The 22,896-nt window shown below is 38.0% G+C and overlaps 1 protein-coding gene across 4 annotated transcripts in view; it reads right to left on the reverse strand.

Moving 5' to 3' along the window:
* LOC127419974 (FYVE and coiled-coil domain-containing protein 1-like) overlaps positions 1 to 22,519 on the reverse strand; it is a 34,160-nt gene extending 11,641 nt beyond the window's left edge. Inside the window, exons 1-12 of one of the 4 annotated variants that reach the window (XM_051661845.1) lie at positions 22,439 to 22,519; positions 21,557 to 21,666; positions 20,897 to 21,003; positions 15,195 to 15,320; positions 14,304 to 14,410; positions 11,508 to 11,651; positions 11,169 to 11,262; positions 7,781 to 10,264; positions 5,423 to 5,515; positions 4,448 to 4,566; positions 3,999 to 4,166; positions 925 to 1,077 (exon numbers count right to left, since the gene is read on the reverse strand). In XM_051661845.1, coding sequence (XP_051517805.1) covers positions 925 to 1,077; positions 3,999 to 4,166; positions 4,448 to 4,566; positions 5,423 to 5,515; positions 7,781 to 10,264; positions 11,169 to 11,262; positions 11,508 to 11,651; positions 14,304 to 14,410; positions 15,195 to 15,320; positions 20,897 to 21,003; positions 21,557 to 21,617 — 3,656 coding nt within the window. In that variant the 5' untranslated portion in view covers positions 21,618 to 21,666; positions 22,439 to 22,519. Of the gene's footprint in view, positions 1 to 924; positions 1,078 to 3,998; positions 4,167 to 4,447; positions 4,567 to 5,422; positions 5,516 to 7,780; positions 10,268 to 11,168; positions 11,263 to 11,507; positions 11,652 to 14,303; positions 14,411 to 15,194; positions 15,321 to 20,896; positions 21,004 to 21,556; positions 21,667 to 22,438 lie in introns of all 4 variants that reach the window. The other 3 variants (XM_051661842.1, XM_051661843.1, XM_051661846.1) reach the window with 3 other exon arrangements.
* Positions 22,520 to 22,896: the final 377 nt, after the last annotated feature.

Here is a 22,896-nt window from a genome sequence, read left to right on the forward strand (position 1 = left end):
AATATTTTAAAATAAAATAATACATCTCTATCAACTTCAAAAAAATCGTACTCCAATGAGTATTATTATTTTTTCATTTGTTTGTCATTGAGTATGATTGTGAATTTTCATTGTACTCAGATAATCTTCCAGAACGAACATTGTACATAATTTTGTTGTGAAAAATTGTTTGTAAACATTTTATATACTATTGTTTCCTTTAATCGCATCACACTAGGTATTATAAGGTCTTAAGATAAAATTTAAAACTAATATAATAATAAGTACTAAATGCAATGTGTCCAAAGAACTGAAACAAAACCTAAGGATGTGTCTAAAAGTTTTGGGGGAAGAATTCACTGATGAATTTGTGCTGACTGATAGCGATGTTTATTTGCACTTATTTTCTACCTTGTTTTAATCCCAGATTCACTAAAGGAATTTTGCAGGTCAGATAACAGCACAAACAAGCCCATGAAATTAGTTTTGTGAATACTGATCACATTTGCGGGCCACAATTCCCCAGCTTGCAGGCCTGTTCTGAGTTCTAGTCTGTGGTGTATGCAGCAGACTACTGCGATTTGGCATGCTTTGCTGGGACTAAACAGAATAGCTCCACCATGTTCATTGTAAAGATAATTACATCAGTTAAATAGTGCTGACGCCTTTGTGAGCACGGCATATTCTATTATGAGTCTCATATGCATAGACAGACATGCCTCCCAGAAAAGAATGACATTGGCTTAGTTTAAATACGCATGACGCAGTACTATACCAGCACCTAAAGCGGCATATCAAATAAGGTCTGTAATCAACATTACTTGGATTTACACGTTTTGTTCGCCGCTGAAGAATGGAGTACTTAGCAACCATAAAAAACCATAATGAAACCATAACTACTTTTAACCATAACTACTTAAAATATTAATATATCACTTCACCCACCTGCAGTGATGACGGCGCAGCCACCATGTGAACTGACTCTGACAATCTAGACAGCGTGTGGTCTCCTTATCCACCAACCACCACTGTTCCTCTGATCTGAGCTTCTGTTCAAACTCCAGAGCATCCGATTTCTGCCACAGAGCGTCCTTATCCCTGGAAGACAGAGAGAGAGAGCGAGAGAGAGCGAGAGAGAGAGAGAGAGAGAGAGAGAGAGAGAAAGAGAGAGCGAGAGAGAGAGAGAGAGAGAGAGCAGGAGATGAGAAAGAAACAACTAGACTTTTCAGTAGAAAATGTTGTTGCAACGATGCAAGGTGAGAGTCCTCCTCCAAGTCTATATAATAGTCTGATACCTAGAGTGTAAGGGATTCTGGAAGGAAGGAACAAAGAAGGGAAAGAAAGAAAGAAAGAACGAACAAAGAAAGAATGAAAGAAAAAAAGGAAAAGAGAAGGAACAAAGAAAAAAGAAAGCAAAAGAAAAAAGAAAGAAAGAACAAAGAAAAAGGAGGAAGGAAGAAGGAATGAAGAAAGAAAGGGAGGCAGAAAGAAAGAAGGAAGGATTGAAGAGTGGAAGGAAGGAAAAATAAAGAAAGGGAAGTAGGAAGGAAGAAAAAGGGAAAATGGAATGGTGGAAAGAAGGAGGGAACAAAGAAAAAGGAGGAAGGAAGAAGGAATGAAGAAAGAAAGGGAGGCAGAAAGAAAGAAGGAAGGATTGAAGAGTGGAAGGAAGGAAAAATAAAGAAAGGGAAGTAGGAAGGAAGAAAAAGGGAAAATGGAATGGTGGAAAGAAGGAGGGAAGAAAAAAGAAAGGGAGGAAGAAATGTAGAAAGAATAAAGAAAAAAGGGAAGAAGGAAGAAACCAAAAGAAAGAAAGAATGAAAGAAAAGTAAGGAAGGAAGGAGGGTGGAAGGAAGGGTGAAAGAAAGAAAGAAAGAAAAAAGGGAAGGAGGAAGGAAGGAGGGAAGGAAAAAGAAAAAAGAAAGACAGAAAGAACAAAGAAAAAGAAAGAAAAGAAAGAAGAAAGAAAGAACAAAGAAAAAGAGGAAGGAAGAAGGAATGAAGAAAAAAGGGGAGGCAGAAAGAAAGAAGAATGGAAGGAAGGAAAAAAGAAAGAAAGAAAAAAGAAGAAAAGTAGGAAGGAAGGAAGAAAAAAGGGAAAATGGAATGGTGGAAAGAAGGAGGGAATAAAAAATAAAGGAAGAAATGTAGAAAGAAAGAAAGAAAAGGGAAGAAGGAAGAAACAGAAAGAAAGAAAAAGGAAGGAAAATTGGAAGAAGGAAAGAAATAGGAAGGAATAAAAAAGGGAAGGAAGGGTGGAAGGAGGGAAGGAAAAAAGACAGACAGACAGAAAGAAAGAACAAAGAAAAAGGAGGAAGGAAGAAGGAATGAAGAAAAAAGGGGAGGCAGAAAGAAGGATGGAAGGAAGGAAAATAAAGAAAGAAAAAATAAGAAAAGGGAAGTAGGAAGGAAGAAAAGATGGAAAATGGAATGGTGGAAAGGAGGAGGGAATAAAGAAGAAAGGGAGGAAGAAATGTAGAAAGAAAGAAAGAAAAAAAGGAGGAAGGAAGAAACCGAAAGAAAGAAAGAAAAGGAAGAAAAAAGGAAGGATGGAAGGAGGGTGGAAGAAAGAAAGAAAGAAAGAAAAAGGGAAGAAGGAAAGAATTAGGAAGGAATAAAAAATGGAAGGAGGAAGGAAGGGTGGAAGGAAGGAGGAACAAAGAAAAAAGAAAGAAAAAGAAAGGAGAAAGAAAGAAAGAGAAAATGAAGGAAGAAAGAGCGTACAAACAAACAGCAGAAACTCGATGTGAACTGAATACACTGTTGGGTTCTGCTGGGTCTCTCAGGGTTCGCTGGTGTTTTAAATAAGAAATTATTGAGTCATATCACATCTGCCGCTGTTTGATTATATGAATAATATGATCCACAACCAGCTTCATATTTCAAACAATTCTGTTTGCCATTTATAGGCTTCCAGAATATCTCACGCTGTAGTCGTACTTTTATTTATTTCTGTCTAATACTCATCTGTTTGGCTCTGTAGAGGTTTGTTTTAGTTAACACGTGTTCAGCATTGAGTATTAAAGTGAACAAGTCATGAGGAACCTGAAATAAATCAGCCAAGCTTTTAATGAGAGAGCAGATAACAAGATGTCTTTGGCTTGTGTGTATGTGTGTAGCAGGCCCCTGCAAGTGTATGTTATTAAACAGATATACGGCAGACAAGAACAGACTCTTGACCTCCTTTTATGCTGTTGGTTCTTGTCTGATATACACACTCTACACACTGAAATGATCAGTTTTTCTATACATTTAAATGTGAATTCTGTGAAATAGTTTTCAGTCTTTTTTTATTTTTATCTCTGGAGCATAACTGGTCATTTTATTTTATCATGCAACCAATAACATGATCTAAGATTGAGTAAACCTAGAGTAAATGCCTTTTCACACCCACTGCTAAATGACAAACCTCTGATGAAAATCGTACAATGATTTTAGTTCCAAACATTTTTACAGCTTTTTAATGAATTTTCAAAACAAGATGAAAATTGTCCAATGATTTTCGTAACAAAACTACAACTTACATTTTTCAAACAACAAATCAAAATAATCTACTTTGAAAATCTTCCAGTGATTTTAATACCTAAACTATTTACAACTATTTAACACATTTTTTAAACAAAGCGAAACTCATCATCCACTGATTTTCCTAACAATACTACTAACACTGTGAGCGAAACGTAATGTTTTTAACTCGATAGTAATGCACTTTGAATAAAAAAATATATATCAAGTGTTTTGAATAAAAAATTCAAATCATGACGAAATTTGCTGCATAAATGTGTGTTAGTTATGGGCTTAATGAATATTTGTGGAAATTTTAGGAAAACTCGTAAAAGTTAAAACCACACCTAAATCTGCATAGTCTACAATCATGAAATGCATTTGCTTGTTCTTAATAAAGTATATGTACTGTGTGTGTATTTTGTGTTGTCCTGAATGCTGAACAATACAAATGTAAACTACAAAAAGAAAATAGAGAAGGCAATTAAACCTGCAGTGCTTGCCGATATACATACCTAATAAGTTCAATGAGCCGTTCCTCAAGGTTACTCTTGGTTTGGCCAAGATCCTCCAGTTCAGCAGCCATTCTGATATGCTGGTTCTGAGCATCTGTCAACACCTGATCCAACCTCTGCTTCAACACTTCTTTCTCCTCCTGTAATTCACTGAGAGCCTCTTTGGTACTGAGAGAAATGGAGAGAGAGTAAACAAGGGTTAATATTAATGTCATGCATAAAAATGGACCCTAACCAATAATATTAAAACACAATCACTTCCAGTGTCCATAAAATGCTTATAATAAAGACCCACTTGGAAATCCATTAGTGATGCACAGCTACCATGTTAAAAGCAAGCCTAAATACTGACAATGTTGGTGAGCATTTCAGTTTCATACATGCAGATCCACTATCCATGCTGCATTTACCCTTATATTGTGTGTATGTTTGTGTATTTGAACACTTACCTTGTTACACTTTCTTGTAGTTGCTGTGTCTCACACTCACTCTCACGGATCAAAGTCTCACAATTAGTAATGTGAGAGTCTTTCTCCTCAATAAGACGGGAGTATACCATATTTACTTCCTAATGTATACATACACAAACAAACAAATGAATATATGCTGTACATACAAACACCATTCATTCAAATACTTTTACACCTATTTTACCTCTTTAAATATGGAATATAGCAGCATTTTCACCACCATTAACACCACCAAAAATTACCCCCCAAAAAATGGTACAACTATGTTTTTTGGACATGCTACCATGGTAAATATAGTACATGTTTTTGGACATGTATCATGGTACTAACCATGGTATTCTTTGAAGTACCTTGGAGTTCCATGTACGTAAATAACATGGTACATAGAATACACTAATGGTATTACCATCTGATACAATTTTTGTAAGAAAAGAAAATCTATACTGTATGATATATTTTATGAGAATTTCATGTTTAGAGCAGAATTAAAAAACAGCATAACATTTACATTTGTAAAAAGCTATTAATAAAGAACTTTATTTCCAAGCATAATTACCATGGCACTTGTACTCTAATTGGCAAATATCTGCAGGAGAGAGGGTGCACTGTTCCTAATTATTGACTTAATGAGAGTCAAATTATTCATCACTGTCTGGCAATTAACCCCAATCTCATCTTCTATTCCACTTTCTCATATAGTGGCTCTCAAATGAGTGAAAACAAAAGGAGCATCCATAGATCTGAGCCTGTTATACAGAGCCTCATTGCCTGATAACATCAGTGCTATTAGCAACAGAGACTAATAATAATGATTAACATGGTGGTGTGCAAGTATTTGTTAATAATGTAGGTATCAAGAAACTATTAAAAGTATAAATTGACACTGTTGTAGTCAATCCCCACTTGTAGTATCTTGTGGCTCTTCTATCAAGTAGCATTGAAACATTTACAAACCTCTAACTCTGACACTTTGGCCTCCAGTTCAGATGTCTTCTTCATCTCCATGTTTAATTGTGATTTCAAAACCTCAAACTCTTCATTAAGACTCTATATTAGAAATAAATAAAATATAGGCATATTTTATTCATTATTTTAATATAAACACATTATAAACCTATAATTTTCACTACATAAAAATGATACAGCGAGTCCAAGTCTATTGGAAATTTATGCTGCATTCACATTAAGTCAGAATTACAGTAATTATGAGTTTCCGACTTGTAAAACCATTCACGTCTTTTTCAAACTCGTTATTACAAGTTCAAAACCGTTTTTTATGAAAGCGCCAACTTTTCTCACTTGACCGTTGTGAAATGTACAAATAACCGAAATTGCTGCGGCTTTAACTGTTAAAGACAGGTAGCTACCTATACATATGGTTGATATGTCTTATAATTTTACTATTGATAAAGTCTAAATAATTCAGGATAGTTTACATTTTATCAGAAAATAAGCCAGACATACAAAACACACCAACAATGAAGTCAAGACATGGATCCATTTAGGAGCATTGCCTCAGAAAAAATTATTTTTGAGTCAGAGTAGAGTCATTACATATTTATACAGTGCATCCGGAAAGTATTCACAGCGCTTCACTTTTTCCACATTTTGTTATGTTACAGCATTATTCCAAAATGGATTAAATTCATTATTTTCCTCAAAACTCTACAAACAATACCCCACAATGACAACATGAAAGAAATTTGTTTGAAATCTTTGCAAATTTATTACAAATAAAAAACGGGGGAAAAAAAAAAAAAATCACATGTACATAAGTATTCACATCCTTTGCTCAATACTTTGTTGAAGCACCGTTGGCACCAATTACAGCCTCAAGTCTTTTTGAGTATGATGCTACAAGCTTGGCACACCTATTTTTGGGCAGTTTCTCCCATTCTTCTTTGCAGGACCTCTCAAGCTCCATCAGGTTGGATGGGGAGCGTCAGTGCACAGCCACTTTCAGATCTCTCCAGAGATGTTCAATCGGGTTCAAGTCTGGGCTCTAGCTGGGCCACTCAAGGACATTCACAGAGTTGTTCCGTAGCCACTCCTTTGTTATCTTGGCTGTATGCTTAGGGTCATTGTCCTGTTGGAAGATGAACCTTCGCCCCAGTCTGAGGTCCAGAGTGCTCTGGAGTAGGTTTTCATCAAGGATGTCTCTGTACATTCCTGCATTCATCTTTCACTCGATCCTGACTAGTCTCCCAGTTCCTGCCACTGAAAAACATCCCCACAGCATGATGCTGCCACCACTATGCTTCACTGTAGGGATGGTATTGGCCAGGTGTTGAGCGGTGCCTGGTTTCCTCCAGACATGACACTTGCCATTCAGGCCAAAGAGTTCAATCTTTGTTTCATCAGACCAGAGAATTTTGTTTCTCATGGTCTGAGAGTCCTTCAGGTGCCTTTTGGCAAACTCCAGGCGGGCTGTCATGTGCCTTTTACTGAGGAGTGGCTTCCGTCTGGCCACTCTACCATACAGGCCAGATTGGTGGAGTGCTGCAGAGATGGTTGTTCTTCTGGAAGGTTCTCCTCTCTCCACAGAGAAACGCTGGAGCTCTGTCAGAGTGACCATCGGGTTCTTGGTCACCTCCCTGACTAAGGCCCTTCTCCCCCGATCGCTCAGTTTGGCCAGGCGGCCAGCTCTAGGAAGAGTCCTGGTGGTTCCCAACCTCTTCCATTTATGGATGATGGAGGCCACTGTGCTCATTGGGAGCTTTTTTCTCTACCCTTCCCCAGATCTGTGCCTCGATACAATCCTGTCTCGGAGGTCTACAGACAATTCCTTGGACTTCATGGCTTGGTTTGTGCTCTACCATGCACTGTTAACTGTGGGACCTTTTATAGACAGGTGTGTGCCTTTCCAAATCATGTCCAATCAACTGAATTGACCACAGGTGGACTCCAATCAAGTTGTAGAAACATCTCAAGGATGATCAGTGGAAACAGGATGCACCTGAGCTCAATTTTGAGTGTCATGGCAAAGGCTGTGAATACTTATGTACATGTGGGGTTTTTTTTCCGTTTTTTTATTTTTAATAAATTTGCAAAGATTTCAAACAAACTTCTTTCACATTGTCATTATGGGGTATTGTTTGTAGAATTTTGAGGAAAATAATGAATTTCATCCATTTTGGAAATAAGGCTGTAACATAACAAAATGTGGAAAAAGTGAAGCGCTGTGAATACTTTCCGGATGCACTGTACATTACATATAAGGCAAGTCTTTGAACATATGGATTTGAAGTGCTAATGAGTGAAGAATATGTGATTCACCTGTAGATAAGAAAGTGATATCACATAAATTTTTACCTTTATCTGGTTTTTGTTGGCCATGCTCTCGGTGCTCATCTGAAATTTCACTGCTGCGATTTCTTCTCGAGCAGCATTCCGTTCACCCTCGGTTTTGTCCAGCAGCTCCTTTAGCTCCAGCAAAGCCTCTGAAAGTTTCTCCGCCTGCTGGAGTTCTTCTTGTAGACTTGCGTTTTCCTGTCGAAGAGCCACCATGCTGGCATGGAGTCGCTCCGTTTCCTTCACTCCCTGCCCTTGCAGTTCCTGGATCCGAGCAGCTTCGGCAGCCCAGCGTTCTCGGGCCTCTTCCCGCTCTGTGGTCAACTGGCAAATAGTCATTCCCATCTCTGCCATCTCAGTGTTGACCCGGTGGAGACATTCTCTGGTCTCTGCATTCTCCAGGACTAACCTTTCATTCTGGGCCTTGAGGTCTGCCAGCTCCTCTTGTGCTAAGGCAAGTTCAGCAGCTATCTTAGTACGTACGGAGGTCTCTTGGTCCAGTTGAGATGTTACAGCCCGTAGTCGTTCACTAGACTGCAGCAGCTCATTTACATGTGCTCGGTTCTGCTCCTCTGCCTGCTTCTTCAGTTGTTCAGTCAAGGTCCGAAGTTCTGCACAGGAAGCCTCAGTCACCTCCAGCTTTACTTGTGTCTTGTCCCTCTCATCCACAGCACTGTGGAGTTTAGCCCTGAGATCCAGCATGTCCTCCTGAAGCCTGGACACCTCCTTGACACTCAATCCCAGTTGATCCTCAAGCACAGTCACCTTTGAAGCCATCTCCTGGGTTTCTCTAGCCTGATTTGTGCTTTGCTCAAGTTGGACCTTCTCCGCAGCCATCCTCTGAACCTCCAGACTCTTCATCATCTCAGTTTGTTTAACAAAGGCTCTCTCTGTTTCCATCTTCCCCATTTCCAACTCCTCCTCTCGAGCTTCAAGTTTTTCCACCCTTCTTTGAAGGTCCTCACTGACCTTCTTCCTGTCCTCCAACTGGTAATCCCTATCTTTAAGCTGTGCAGCCAGGTTTGCCTCATTGCATCTTGCGGCTCCAAGACTTGTCTCAAGTTCAGCAATCTGGCTTTGTATGTTACGTACCTCCTCCTGCATGGCCGCAAGAGCTGCTTTAAGAGCCACCTGAACCTCTATGAGGTCCTTGTTTTCCTGCTCCAGTTTGCCAACTGAACTCTCCGATTCCTGCAACTTCATGTTGGCTTTATGCAGCCTCTCATCCAGACTCCTGTTCTCATCTCGCATACGCTGCTCTCGTTCATCAACAGACACTTTGGCATCATTAATCTGTGCTCGCATCTGCTTCTCTGAAGCCCTCAATTCAGCCAGCTCACTCTCCAATGCAGATTTGTTTTCGATCAACTTTTTTGTGGTCTCCTCATTCCTCTTCACTGTCTGGAGAAGCTTTCTGTTTTGCTCAATAAGCTCAGCACACCTATCTTCGAATTCGTCAATCTTCTTGGCCTGATCTTTGAAGCTGGTTTCCAGTTTCGTAACAGTCTCATTCAGACTCTGTTTCTCATTCCTAATTATCTCTGATTCTGTCTCCAGAAACTGGACCTTCTTGGTGCTGGACAAAAGCTGAGTTTCTTTGGTCTTCAGCTGTGTCCGTAGGGTTTCGAGCTGTCCTTCAAGACCACTCATTGTCTTCTTAAGGTATTCTTTGTCCTCTTGCATCCTCTTCTTCTCATCTTTGGTCTGTTTTTCCATAGTTTCCAAAAAGTGCAGAAGATCTTGCATTTGCCTCTGCAAGTTAGTGGTCTCTTTCTCTCTGACTGCAAGTGCCCCCTGGAGTTTGTCCATGACATTACGCTGTTCTTCTGCTCTTGTCTGCAGTTTTTCACCCTTCTCCATCAAACTGATCATTTTTGTCTCTGCCTCTTTGAGCGCTTCCTCCTTCATTCTGACCTCCTCAGCCAGATGTTCTACCTGCCTCCTCCTCTCTTCTCCTTCTGTGAGAGCCTCGATCCTCCCTCTTTCTGCCTCCTTCAATTCATTTAACAGCTCATGAATCTTCTGGGTGGAGTTGAAGTCACTGGCAGCCTTCTGCCCTTTTTCATTCAGTACCCCGTCTAGCTTAGCCATTAATTCCTCATTTTTCCGCTCTGCTGATGCCAATATGACCTGTAGGTCCCTATGAGAAGCTTCTCTGGCATTCTCGCGTCCCCTCAAGACCTCCAGCTCATGGGATAGGACTTGTTCTCTCTCAGCTAGCACATTCAAATTCTGCTGAAGCTCCTGATGGTTGGCTTGAGCAGCAAGAGAGAAGTCCAGCTGCCTTTGGAGAGCCACCACAACTCCACGGAGTTCAGTAGCCTCGCCACTTAACTGCTGCACCTTGTCAAATAGCTCTCTTTGCTTTAGTTCTGACTGGTCCAGCTCCAGGCGGAGTTCATCAACAGCAATAACTGAAGAATCATTTAGTCCACTGGAGTTTTGCATAGACATGTCAGCTAGATGCCCAGGTCCAAAGTCTGGACTACCAGGAAACTCATGAGCCTGCTAAGAGTTTTGTATGTGTGTGTGTGTGTGTGTGTGTGTGTGTGTGTGTGTGTGTGTGTGTGTGTGTGTGTGAGAGAGAGAGAGAGAGAGAGAGAGAGAGAGAGAGAGAGAAGGCCATTAGAAAGACATACCATACCTTACACAGGCACATTCTGCCTGAATTCCATGTAGACAAATTCTCATATCTTTTGGGGAGAGAAGAAGATTAGAAGATTAGAAAAGATATCACTGCACTGGCTGCCAATGGTTGCTTGCATTAAGTTCAAGGCACTGATGCTTCCAAACAGAACAGCCACTGGTTCCGCACCCCCTATCTACACTCACTTCCACAACTATGTGGCATTCAGAAGCCTAGAGGCACAAAATAACTTTGCTGGGATTTCACTTTCACCGTTCCTCGCTGGTGGAATAACCTTCCCAACTCCACCCGAAAAGCCAATTTCCATGCAACTTTCAAGAAACATCTAAAGACACATCTCTTCCATGAGCACTTGACTCAATCTAGTTTTAGACTCAATCTAAACTGTTTTCTTAAAAACAACTCTTAATCCACTCTTTAACTACAGTCTCTCACTGTTGTCTCTACTTGTACTTCACTGAGCAAACTTTAAACTTTTGTATTGCAGCACTTCTCATATTATTGCATCCTTAGGATGAATTGCTTAAGCTGTATTCCTAATTTCTAAATCGCTTTGGATAAATGTGTCACTGCCATCTACTGGATCTGAAATAGATGTGCAAAGGCTGTTAAATTTTCAATGATAAATTAGATGTATTAGACACAGATTAATATCTACAAATTTTGTATATTTGCATTTGTACACTTAATGCCTTTGAAAACAATTTTATCAGCTTTTATTTAACTTAAAGCAGCAGAAACCTGCTGTACATGTGCTGATACCTGTGAGTATGTGCTGGCCAGACTGTTGATGCTGGAACTACGACTCGGTGGTTTCCACATGTGACTCGGAGAGCTAGTCATACCCAGTGTTCTCCTGTAGCATATTTTTTTCCCATCTTGAAATCAACTTAACTGAATGACACTCATATTATTCAGATACAAACACATGCAAACACAAACAAACACACTATTTCCGTTATTAATATCCTCTGTCATGGCAAGTTGATCATAAATCCGAATAATAATTATATGTGTGCCAGTGTGAGTGTATTTGTGTTCATCTACTGTTGATGTAATATTTTTGTATTATAAATTAAAAAAATTACAGTAGCATCTTACCTTGCAAAAGTGGGCCATGCTGAATCAAGGTCATGACCCCGGGAAGCCACATCAAATTGAACATCATTGAGCTCATAGAGGTAATTAATGATTTCCACACTGAGATGAGGTTTCAGGAATGGACTGCGGGAATTATACCAGTCACTACAGAAAAAAAGACCAGAAAAATAATTTGGCTTCAACTGGAGTGCAAATCCGACCCTCAACAAGCTATTCAGCTGCAAAAATGTTTCATCACTTAATTAATTAGGGTGCCACCTTAATTAATGCAGAGGCTTCAACAGCACTCCCTGTTGCTAAGTTGTAAGATAAGTATGATAAGAGCTTATAAGCAACAACTTCCTTCATAACCTAATTCAAACCATGACGACCTTTCATTTTAGTAAAAAGTTCCAAACCGGTTTTATGTACGAGTATGCAATGGGGAGAAATGTATGTCTTTATTTGCTTTCTCCTTTAGGAACTTGCAAAGTAAATAAGGTGACACTTTCACTGTCCCAATTTGCATTACAATTACTGCATCCCAAATCACAGTATATTGAAAAGTGTATGCTGTTTTGGAAAGAAATGTATTCTTTAATTCACCAAAGTGGCATTCAACTGATCACAAAGTATAGTCAGGACATTACTGATGTAAAAACAGCACCATTACTATTTGAAAAAAGTCATTTTTGATCAAATCTAGACAGACCCCATTTCCAGCAGCCATCACTCCAACACCTTATCCTTCAGTAATCATGCTATGAAGTGAAAATCACTTGCCATTATATTAAACACAGATGAAAGCTATTTGGTTCGTTAAATGAAGCTTAACATTGTCTTTGTGTTTGTTTTTGAGTTGCCACAGTATGCAATAGACTGGCATGTCTTAAGGTCAATATTAGGTAAAAAATGGCAAAAAAGAAACAGCTTTCTCTAGAAACTCATCAGTCAATCATTGTTTTGAGGAATGAAGGATATACAATGCTTGAAATTGCCACAAAACTGAAGATTTCATACAAAGGTGTACACTACAGTCTTCAAAGACAAAGGACAACTGTCTCTAACAAGGACAGAAAGAGATGTGGAAGGCCAGATGTACAACTAAACAAGAGGATAAGTATATCAGAGTCTCTAGTTTGAGAAATAGACGCCTCACATGTCCTCAGCTGACAGCTTCATTGAATTCTACCCGCTCAACACCAGTTTCATGTACAACAGTAAAGAGAAGACTCAGGGGTGCAGGCCTTATGGGAAGAATTGCAAAGAAAAAGCCACTTTTGAAACAGAAAAACAAAAAGAAAAGGTTAGAGTGGGCAAAGAAACATAGACATTGGACAACAGATAATTGGAAAAGTGTGTTATGGATCTTAACCCCATTGAGCTTTTGTGGGATCAGCTAGACTGTAAGGTGTGTGAGAAGCGCCCAACAAGACAGCCACATCTATGGCAAGTGCTACAGGAAGTGTGGGGTGAAATGTCACCTGAGTATCTGGACAAACTGACAGCTAGAATGCCAAGGATCTGCAATGCTGTCATTGCTGCACGTGGAGGATTTTTTGATGAGAACACTTTAAAGTCGTTTAAGAAGTTCTGAACATTTTTTTTCAAATTGTAATAGTAATTTTTCACGTTATTAATGTCCTGACTATACATTGTGATCAGTTGAATGCCACTTTGGTGAATAAAAGTATCAATTTCTTTCCATAAGAGCAAAATCTGTACATTATTCCAAACTTTTGGCCGCCAGTGTATTTCCATTGGATATCAAAATGTGCATCCATCTATCGGTTTTTAGGTAATATAGCAGTAGCAGTATAATAGTTTTAGTTTAAGAATTAGATTGTACTAGTATTACCATTCAATTAAATTATGTTTTTTTGTTTATTACAAAATTAAATAAAGTCACGGCTTTCAAGCTAAGGTATTTGATCAAGCTATGGAAGTAATGTACCCTTTGTGCATTACAAACACTGCATTGTCTTAGAGAATCAATAATCAATGTGCAAAAATAAGGAAATCCACATTAATTTTTAATGTGGGGACACGAGAATGCCAGAGAAGCTTCTCATAGGGACCTCCAGGAAATACTGGCATCAGCAGAGCGGAAGTAATGGCTAAGCTAGACGGGGAAGCAATTTTAAAGAAGTAAAACTATGTAAGGGAAGCATTCTTAGCATTGTTTCTAATGAATTAAGCTATGTGAAGTAAATAATACCGTAAATACAAAACGAGGAAACAAAGTTTTGCCTTTTCTGGTTTAGACAACTCAACACAGATGTGTTTTTACTTATTTGTGTGATTTGGTTATTTTTTGGTGATTTTACTTATTTGTGTGATTTGTACTTATCTGATGGGACAACCACTGATGGGTGTATATTTGTTCACTTTGCTCTTAAATGTCTGAAATTCTGCATTAAAGTGTGTTTTTGCTAAATTAAATAGCATTATTGTGCTTCCGTTTGCAGGCAATTTAATTCTGGGATATTCAGAATGATTAAACATCCACACATGAGAACCTTTAACATTTAAAGGAAAAAGAAAGTGACCTTTTGTGGCAGTGAATGAACAAAAGCTGTCACTGCAGCAAAAAGTGTATTTCCAACATAAAAAAATGTGTTCTATTTTGTAAGTAAAATTTATATTTCTAAATTGCAGAGCTTAAAAGTAAAAAAAAAATAAAAAATACAATGTATTCTTGGTAATGAGAAAATTGGTTAAGGGTCTGAATACTTTGCAATGCCCTGTAAAGTCCATGTCTCTGAATAAATATGACCAGCATTGACAGGGTGGTGAGAAGTGAAAGTAAGGTGTTACCTGGTGACCTTTTGGTTCATAAGGCACTGTTGAAGGGTGTCAGCAAGTCGCTGGTGTACCAGAGAGTAACGGATAAATGCTCTGCCTTTACCCAGAGACGTCTTCAGCTAAGAGAGAAAGAGCAAAGCTTTCACTATGACCTATGCATCTCTATGAGAACCCAGCACCAAAATCACATGGAAAATCATCTATTTCAATCTACTAGATCTTTAAAAAGCTTTCCATTCAAAAATAACTAGAAAGTCAGTATTCAGTCTATATTACATGCTTAATTTTCAGGTCATGTTGCGCAGATAATTGCTTTTATTGGCCAATACCGATGATTGGCCGATACATCGGTGCATCAGTAATTTGAACTAATGATGAGTGGACCTGAAGTGGAATTGAATACCCAATTTTACAAATGTGGCCACACAAAATAACATTTTCAATTTTAAGCCACAATGACATAATTTCTTGCTTTCACCCATTGTTAAGTCAATTCTGAACCCCCAAATTTAGTATTCCACCACCGAAACTAGCCACACCACAGCAAGTGGAAGCCGGACATCATGTGACCAGTGTGAAGACAACAAAAATAAACCAGATTGATCACAATATTAGATGGATGGCACACAGAAGTGGTATTTTAAAACAGAATATGCCATTTGGGTCAGCGAATATTTGTGACAATACAAGGAAGAACCTGATTGTATCAGTACAATCTGTTGTATTTGTGTGAGAAAAAAGGAACTGTAAGTAGAACATAGGGAGGTTTGTTTAAACAAAATGTTTTTGTATGTGTGCCAGTATGTGTAGGCACATTCTTTGATTTACCAGATGTCCCACTACTAAAACAGATGATCCATGCCTGATCATGTTTGAAGATAATGAGACATAAAGTCTGTTTACCTCTGCAATAGATTTAACAAAGCGAATTCCATTGTTTGCTCCTTTGATTTTGGCCAGACAATCACTGAAATAATCCCAGTAGTCTTTTCTTGAACCCAGAAATGTTGTTTTCTCCTTCTGGTCAAACTGAGTATGACAATAAGATAACATTTTAGATAAATTACTATGAAACAGCTTAAAAACAAACTCAAAAAATTGCAGAATTATATAATTGCAGAATTAAATAATATCATCAGATTCGGCCACTTTTTGACCCATCTCAAAGTCAAAAAAAGTGTCCCAATTTACCTGATTTTGTCTAAATGTGTTCAAACAGATTTAGCAAGTTTATTTAAAAATCTTTAGTCTTTTTAACTGTAACTCCCAATAACCCTCAAATGTGCAGTTTTAGCTTTCTCATAATTTAAACTAGTGCACCTACATGTATATACATTTTGTATGCCAATACTAATATCCGATTATTTAGAACATTTGCCAATACCGATAGTTTGGTGGTTTTGCTTTTTTTTAAATCACTGAAACATCTTAAAAACATAAATGAGTCTAAATTATTTTTTAAACAGGTTGTTTTCTTTATTAAATGTTACCAGTTTTAGAGCAAGTGTTAATTGATAGGTGAGCGGGAGGTTCTTTACTGTTGTCCAGGATGCAAAAGGACCTGTATTTAGTGTTGTCCATTTGTGATCACCCGAGAAAGATGTTAATACCAGGTGTAAATGGGCCTACAAAAAAGTGCACACTACACAACTTGCAGTCGGCGCCCTGCGACTCACAGTCCGATTTTTCGTTTAGCTGGCGTGAACACTACAGGACTGTAGTGTATCAACTACACGACCATTTGTCTCCAACTGAGGTCATTTGTACACTGGTATTAAGATGTGTTTTGGGTGATCCGATCACAAATGTACAAACGAGACATCACCATTACACCTGGTCGTCTATTTTGACCACTTGTTTTTGGATTTTGAACAGAGAGCAGGATCCGAAATTAACACCCACCAAGCGCCAAATCCGGGTACATTTTCTATTTGGCTGGGGAATTTCGCTGTGTCATATGCCACTCCAGCAGGCACGTTTTGTCAGTTTGTGTCCGCTTGTAAAATAATGTAACATGTTCCAGTTTTGTCATCAAGGGGGCTCTGTAGGTCTTCAGTTAGTAAGGTTGAAGGTGTTTACATGGAACGGCTCTCATTAGCTAATCCCGCTGCTCATCGGAAGTCTCAGTTAGCAGTAGGGATACCGTGCTCATGTACTTGTACTCGTGATCGTAAAAATGTTCCAATACCATCTTACGTGCAAATGTCATTCCGTGAACATTCAGCACACAAATTAAAATCACGTTATCTCCTGGTGTGATTATTAAACCACAAACACTGAGATTAAATGAGATATATTTATATATACTTTGCATGTGCTTTGTGCTCTTCAGATTTGAGTGGCTGTGAATGAGTGCAGCGTGAGTTGTGCTGACGCCGGCTGCTCTTACGAGTTCCTTGGCTCACACTTGTGCGCTCTGTTTTTTGTAGTAGATGACCGCGAACAAAGTGCTAATTCACTTCATACAGACTACATATTTATTTCATTACAACCCCAATTCGAAAAAGCTGGGACAGTATGAAAAATGCTAATAAAAACAAAAATTAGTGATTTTTAAATTATATTCACCTTTTGCTATATTGAAAGCTCTACAACTACACATTGTGATGTTTTTCCTTGTGAATTTCATTTTTGTTTTTTTAAATGTACAGTAATTTCAAATCAGATGATTGCAACATGCTCCAAAAAAGTTGGGGCAGTCGAGTGTTTACCGCTGTGAAACATCACCATTTCTTCTAATGGCACTTATTAAGCATTTGGGCACTGAAGACACAAGCTTTTTATGTTTAGAAAATTGAATTTTCCCCATTCATCCATTATATAGGTCTTTAGCTGCACAATTGTACGGGGTCTTCGTTGCCGGATGGTGTGCTTAATAATGTGCCACACATTCTCAATTGGAGACAGGTCAGGACAGCAGGCAGGCCAATCTAACACCCACACTCTCTGCTTACAGCCATGCACTTGTAATACGGGCAGTATGTGGTTTGAAGTTGTCCTGCTGGAAAATGCAGGGACGTCCCTGGAAAAGACGGTGCTGGATGGCAGTATATGCTGGTCCAAAATGTGTACATATCTGTCTGCATTAATGGTGTTTTCACAGATGTGCGAGTTACCCATGCCATGGGCACTGACACACTCCTGGCCCATACAGACATTGGCTTTTGGACCTGATGCTGATAACAGCTTGGATGGTCCTTTTCCTCTTTGGCCCGGATAACACGACGGCTGTGCTTTTCAAAAACTATTTGAAATGTAGACTCATTGGACCAAAAAAAAAAAAACACAGTTCCACTGTTCTACTTTCCATCTAAGATGAGACCGAGCCCAGAGAAGTTGGCAGTGCTTCTGGACAGTGTTGATGTATGGTTTCTCCTTTAAAAAGTCTTATCTTGGATCTGTGGATGCAGCGGCGAGTGGTGTTGACTAATAAAGGTTTAATAAAGTAATCCCAAGCCCTTGTTCATGATATCCATTACAGATGAAAGATGTTTTTTAAGACAGTGATGTCTGAGGGATCAGAGATGACGCACATTCAGAAGTGGTTTTCGTCTTGCCCTTTACACACTGAGATTTGACCAGATTCCTTGAATCTTTAAACTATAGTGTGCACTGTAGAGGGTGAAATGCCCAAAATCCTTCCAATTTGTGTTTTGGGGAACATTGTTTTCAAAGTGCTGGATTATTTGCTGAAACATCTGTTGGCAAATTGACAAGTCTTGAACGATCCATGCTCTTGAAGGATTAGGCTGTTTTTGGAGGCTCCTTAAATACTATGACACGACTGCATCACCTGTTTAACATCTCCTGTTTCACATCGCCTTGTTATTTCAACTCGTCAAATTGCTATTAGTCTTAAATTGCCTGTATCAACTTTTCTGGAACATGCTGCAATCATTTGATTTGAAATTACAGTACATAAAAAACCCCAATGAAATTCACAAGGTACAACATCAGATAATATTTAGTTGTAGTGCTTTCAATATAGCAAAGGGTGAATATAATTTACAAATCTTTTTGTTTTTATTAGCATCTTTCATACTGTCACAACTTTTTCAGAATTGGGGTTGTAAATAGCAGCCATTTGCAGTTTAATAATCACTTGAGTCACGTAGTGACCAGCTTTTCCGGAGGTGAAAACCTCCGTTAAAACACACAAAAACGGAAAAGGCTTCAAAATAAAAGCTAAATTTAAATTGAAAAAAGTATGACAGAAATATATCAATACTGTATAGTTAAGTAATATTCACTGTAAGACTACTTCTACTACTACTAATAATAAATCAATAGTAATTGTAAAATATGTTGAAAATTAATTTTTCTATTTTAATTTGATTAAAGTTTTAATTAAATTCATTTACTGTATTTAGACACAATTTTGATGATAACATTTAAATAAACTGTTGATATGGATTTCAGAAAAAATAAAACAAAAAAACAGGTATCAGTATCGGCGAGTACTGAAATGGAAGTATCGGTACTCGTTCTAAAAAAAAAAATGGCATGAGGACATCCCAAGTTAGCAGTAAATCTATGAGCCGGCTCTTTTTCATGAATCAAAAAGACTTATCAGGGCTCCAGACTGTTTCCTTTCACGTTTTGAACGTTTGCCGTTTGATATTTCTCATACGCAACAAAAAACGACCAGTCACACCAGTGCAACCTCTTGCAAAGTTTAATCGCACTGTCAGGAAAAATGCGTATGCGTTAGCAAAATACAACCATTTAGTCGCAGTCTAAATATATAAATGGACTATCTGGCAATTAATTATTTCATAAATAATAAAACAACACAATTCTTCAAAACAACTGTTCACTTTTAAACATGCTTACAATATTGTTTATTTGTCTCTCATGTCTGTAAAATCCACTGGCAAAATGCAATAAATAAAATACAAATAAATAAATAAAAAGTCCAGGATGAAATCTGACTGGCTCATGGGCTAAACATTTAATTTCGGATGCTGACAGAGAGTCTCTGATATATGATGTTTAGAGCACAATTCTGAGTAATTTTAGTTCAGTACCTGTAATTGAGCTCCTAATATACATGCTGCTCATATTTGTTTCCCTATTGTGCATGTTCATGCATTTGCTTTTTTAATTTTCCAATCGTACGCAGCAAAAAACGGCCGTTACAGCTGCCTTTAACGTCATCTTGTTTCAAACAGATCACCAAAAATGCATCTTAAAATTATGATAAATAAACTCATTCATAAACTCGCGCAGTTTAACCTTGATAACATGTAAACAAACATGAAAGAAGGCTCTCATCCATTTATGTGCTTATTGGCACCATTTTCAAAAAAAATAATAATAAAAACAGCTGAAAATAATAAAACAGCAGGTAGGGAGGTGTGGGTGAGGTTTTATTTTATTATTATTTTTTTCTCCTGCTACCCATTACCTTACTCTCCTCTTTCAACAAACATAAAAGAACAGCTCGCAGCTATTTTTGCTATTTTCACGTATTTGTGCTAATTTGAAAAGGAAAAAATAATGAAAACAGCTGAAAAAAATAAAGACAGTGGATAGGGAGATGTGGGTGAAGATTCATTTTATTTTCTAAGTGTTTTTTGTCTTCTGCTTCCAAATAACTTGTCAGTCTCTTACTCGTCGGGACAGTGCGCACACCTGACCACAAGACGTCTAGATTAGGGTTGCTATCCGTCCCGTAAAATACAGGACTGTTCCGTATATTACGGGACAGTCCTGTATTTAAAGATAAAATGATGTGTCCCATATTGAATCAATACGGGACGCGATTTGTCCCGTATTTAAGCTGGTCAGATGGCGTCGCGGTGAAATCATTCCAGATCGGCAATTTAACATTGATACAGTATGAGTTGGAAAATTTGCCTACGGTGGGTAAGGGACCATCTGAAAAGTCCACACATTGTGCTAATACTGTGGAGGGTGTGGTAAGGGACCATCTGAAAAGTCCACACTTTGTGCTAAAACTGTGGAGGGTGTGGTAAGGGACCGTCTGAAAAGTCCACAAATGGTGGTAAAACTGTGGAGTTTTTTCTATATAATTTGTCCAATAAGATCAAACAATGTATGAATACAATCATAAAGACAAGTACAGGTGAAGGAAAAAAATAAACAAATAAAATAAATAAAAATTATAAAAAAATTACAAAAAATATGTATAAATCATCCAAAATGTATACATAAATAAGATAAAGACGACAAATAATCGAAGAAATTAAAATAAATATATTATTAACATATAAATGATGTATTTTTTTTTATAAGTCATGGGTCAGGAAAGTTCTCATTTTAGCATATATGAAAGGATATACAATTTTTATTAATAACGCATATTAACATTTATTGCTAAAACTGTGGAGGATGTGGTTGGGGGCCGTGATCCCCCCCACCCTCCCCCTATTTTAAAACTTCAAAAGTGGCAACCCTAGTCTAGATATCAAGCAGTTTTGAAAACTGTCGTAGCGTCTGGGACTCGTCTCGGCCTGTCGCAGAAGTGCGCGCACAACAGGACCGTTCGGCGTGAGATCTGAGACTTCTCATTGCAGACCAGTTGGCGAATCAAAACATCAAAGGAAATGAGCTTGAGTCATGTAGTGTACACTAGGCTTTACCTGAAGCAGGTACTCCAGTTTGTAGGAGAACTTCTGCAGGTTAGAGCTGTCATCTGTAATGGGCTCGCCATTCTCCTTATACTCCTTTGCCAATTCTGTTACAGCATCTGTAAGGAAAAACAATTGAGAAAAACCAGTAAAACATTAACATATATGACAATTCTCACAATTAAAAACAATAAAAAGGCAACATGCTGCAATTCAGTTCATATTCATAATTTCCCCAACATGTCGATTTTCACTTTTCCTACTAGGGTTAAAGAATTGCTCCCAGACTTAGTTTAAAAGGCCTACATTTCACTCTATTTCTTCTTCTGTTTCAATCTTTCTTTCTCAAGCCTCTTATTCTCATATTTACTCCACGTGCCTTTCATCCACCTCAGGAACTGAAATGCCACACATGGGGTATGAACCCTGCTTCGCAGATCTCTCTCTTTCTGCATTTCTCTCTCTCTTTTTCCTCTGTTAAATGCCAGCGCTCTGGGAATCGCAAACACATGCTACTCTTGGGGAGAGTAGTGACAACGTCATTGGAATGGGACGATGGGACCACCGCTGGGTATCTCTGAACAATAGTTCTCTCTCTTTCTATTTGTTACGTTCATGTAGGCAAACACACATCGGTCCATAGACTCACACTCTCATAGACACACACTGTACCGTGTAGATCTCTGATAATCCTTTGAAGCTGGCCCTCCCCGACTGCAGGACTAGTGGCCATGGTCTGACTAGCTTCCTGCCAACCAGGTCAAAAGGTCATCTGTAGTCTGCTGGGTAAAAGAATCACACACACACACACACTGAAGGGTGGCAGTGACAATGAAGAGCAGTGAAGTGTCCAAATACTTATGCCTAATCTTAATTTTAAACAGTATATCTGTGATTTTATCATTTTAAATCTAAAAAAAACTCCTTTTGTGAAATGTTTTTTCTTGAAAAGGGCTCTTGTGCTTTCTTTCTTTAAAATAAATGCCACTTGGTTATCTAATGTAATAAAATTCACATTTAAATGTGGTTTTAGTGTCCAAATACTTGTTGGGCCACTGTATGCTCTATATTTATGAGAATGTATGCCTAGTTACAAAATCATCTCCCAAGAAGAAACACATACAAGAGGAATAATTAGACATATGAGAGGCACAATAACATATTTGTGCATATTTATTCTGATGCTATATTACACTCACATTTGCACGACAATAAACAACTGACTTGTTAAACAAGTTAACAAATGTAAACAAACAACGGTCATCACATTCTTTCGCGCGCCCCATTGAATCTTTTACATTGTAACTTGTGAATTCGAATGTAAACAAACGAGTTCTTTGTGATTTTTGCCATAGAAACTAGATTTGAAAAATAATGAACAAAAGTTCAGGCAACAGCTGAGAGACGTCAACAGCTTCTACAGGCTCAGCATGACGTTAAAATATGTATGCTGAAAAAACGCTGCTTCAGACTGATGTTAGTATGCATGTATTATTTCATATGTTCGTGAAATAATGCGAAATGTCTTCAAAACGATAAAAGAAACTGACATACTTGAGCTATTGTAAGGCTCCTTGGCAGTCCACTTATTAGTTTACATTATTAAACAACCTTGATAGTTTTGCTAGTATCTTTGATTGACAGTCATTTCTGCCAACACAGAGGGAGGGATTAAGAGCCGAAGTAGTTTCTTATTGGACGGTGGGCATTAATCCCGCCCACATGTTTGGTTGAGAGAACAAGCGTGTAATGATCTTTTGTCATGTGACTGCTGAGAATACATGCTTGGAAATACGTTCAATTTAATTTTAACACTGCGAGTCAAACAGTCTACTGTAAACCAAAAAAACAGGTGTAATGTTAAAACACATCAATGATAATTATTTAGTATAATTATATACTATAATACACATTACTGATATTATTCAAATATATCACATTTAAAATAATAAAAGAAATTAAAAAAATGTATAGCCTACTTTTGTAATCATAATATGTTTTGTAATTTATTT

Source organism: Myxocyprinus asiaticus, chromosome 29, assembly GCF_019703515.2.
Source record: "Myxocyprinus asiaticus isolate MX2 ecotype Aquarium Trade chromosome 29, UBuf_Myxa_2, whole genome shotgun sequence".
Classification (NCBI taxonomy): Eukaryota; Metazoa; Chordata; class Actinopteri; order Cypriniformes; family Catostomidae; genus Myxocyprinus; species Myxocyprinus asiaticus.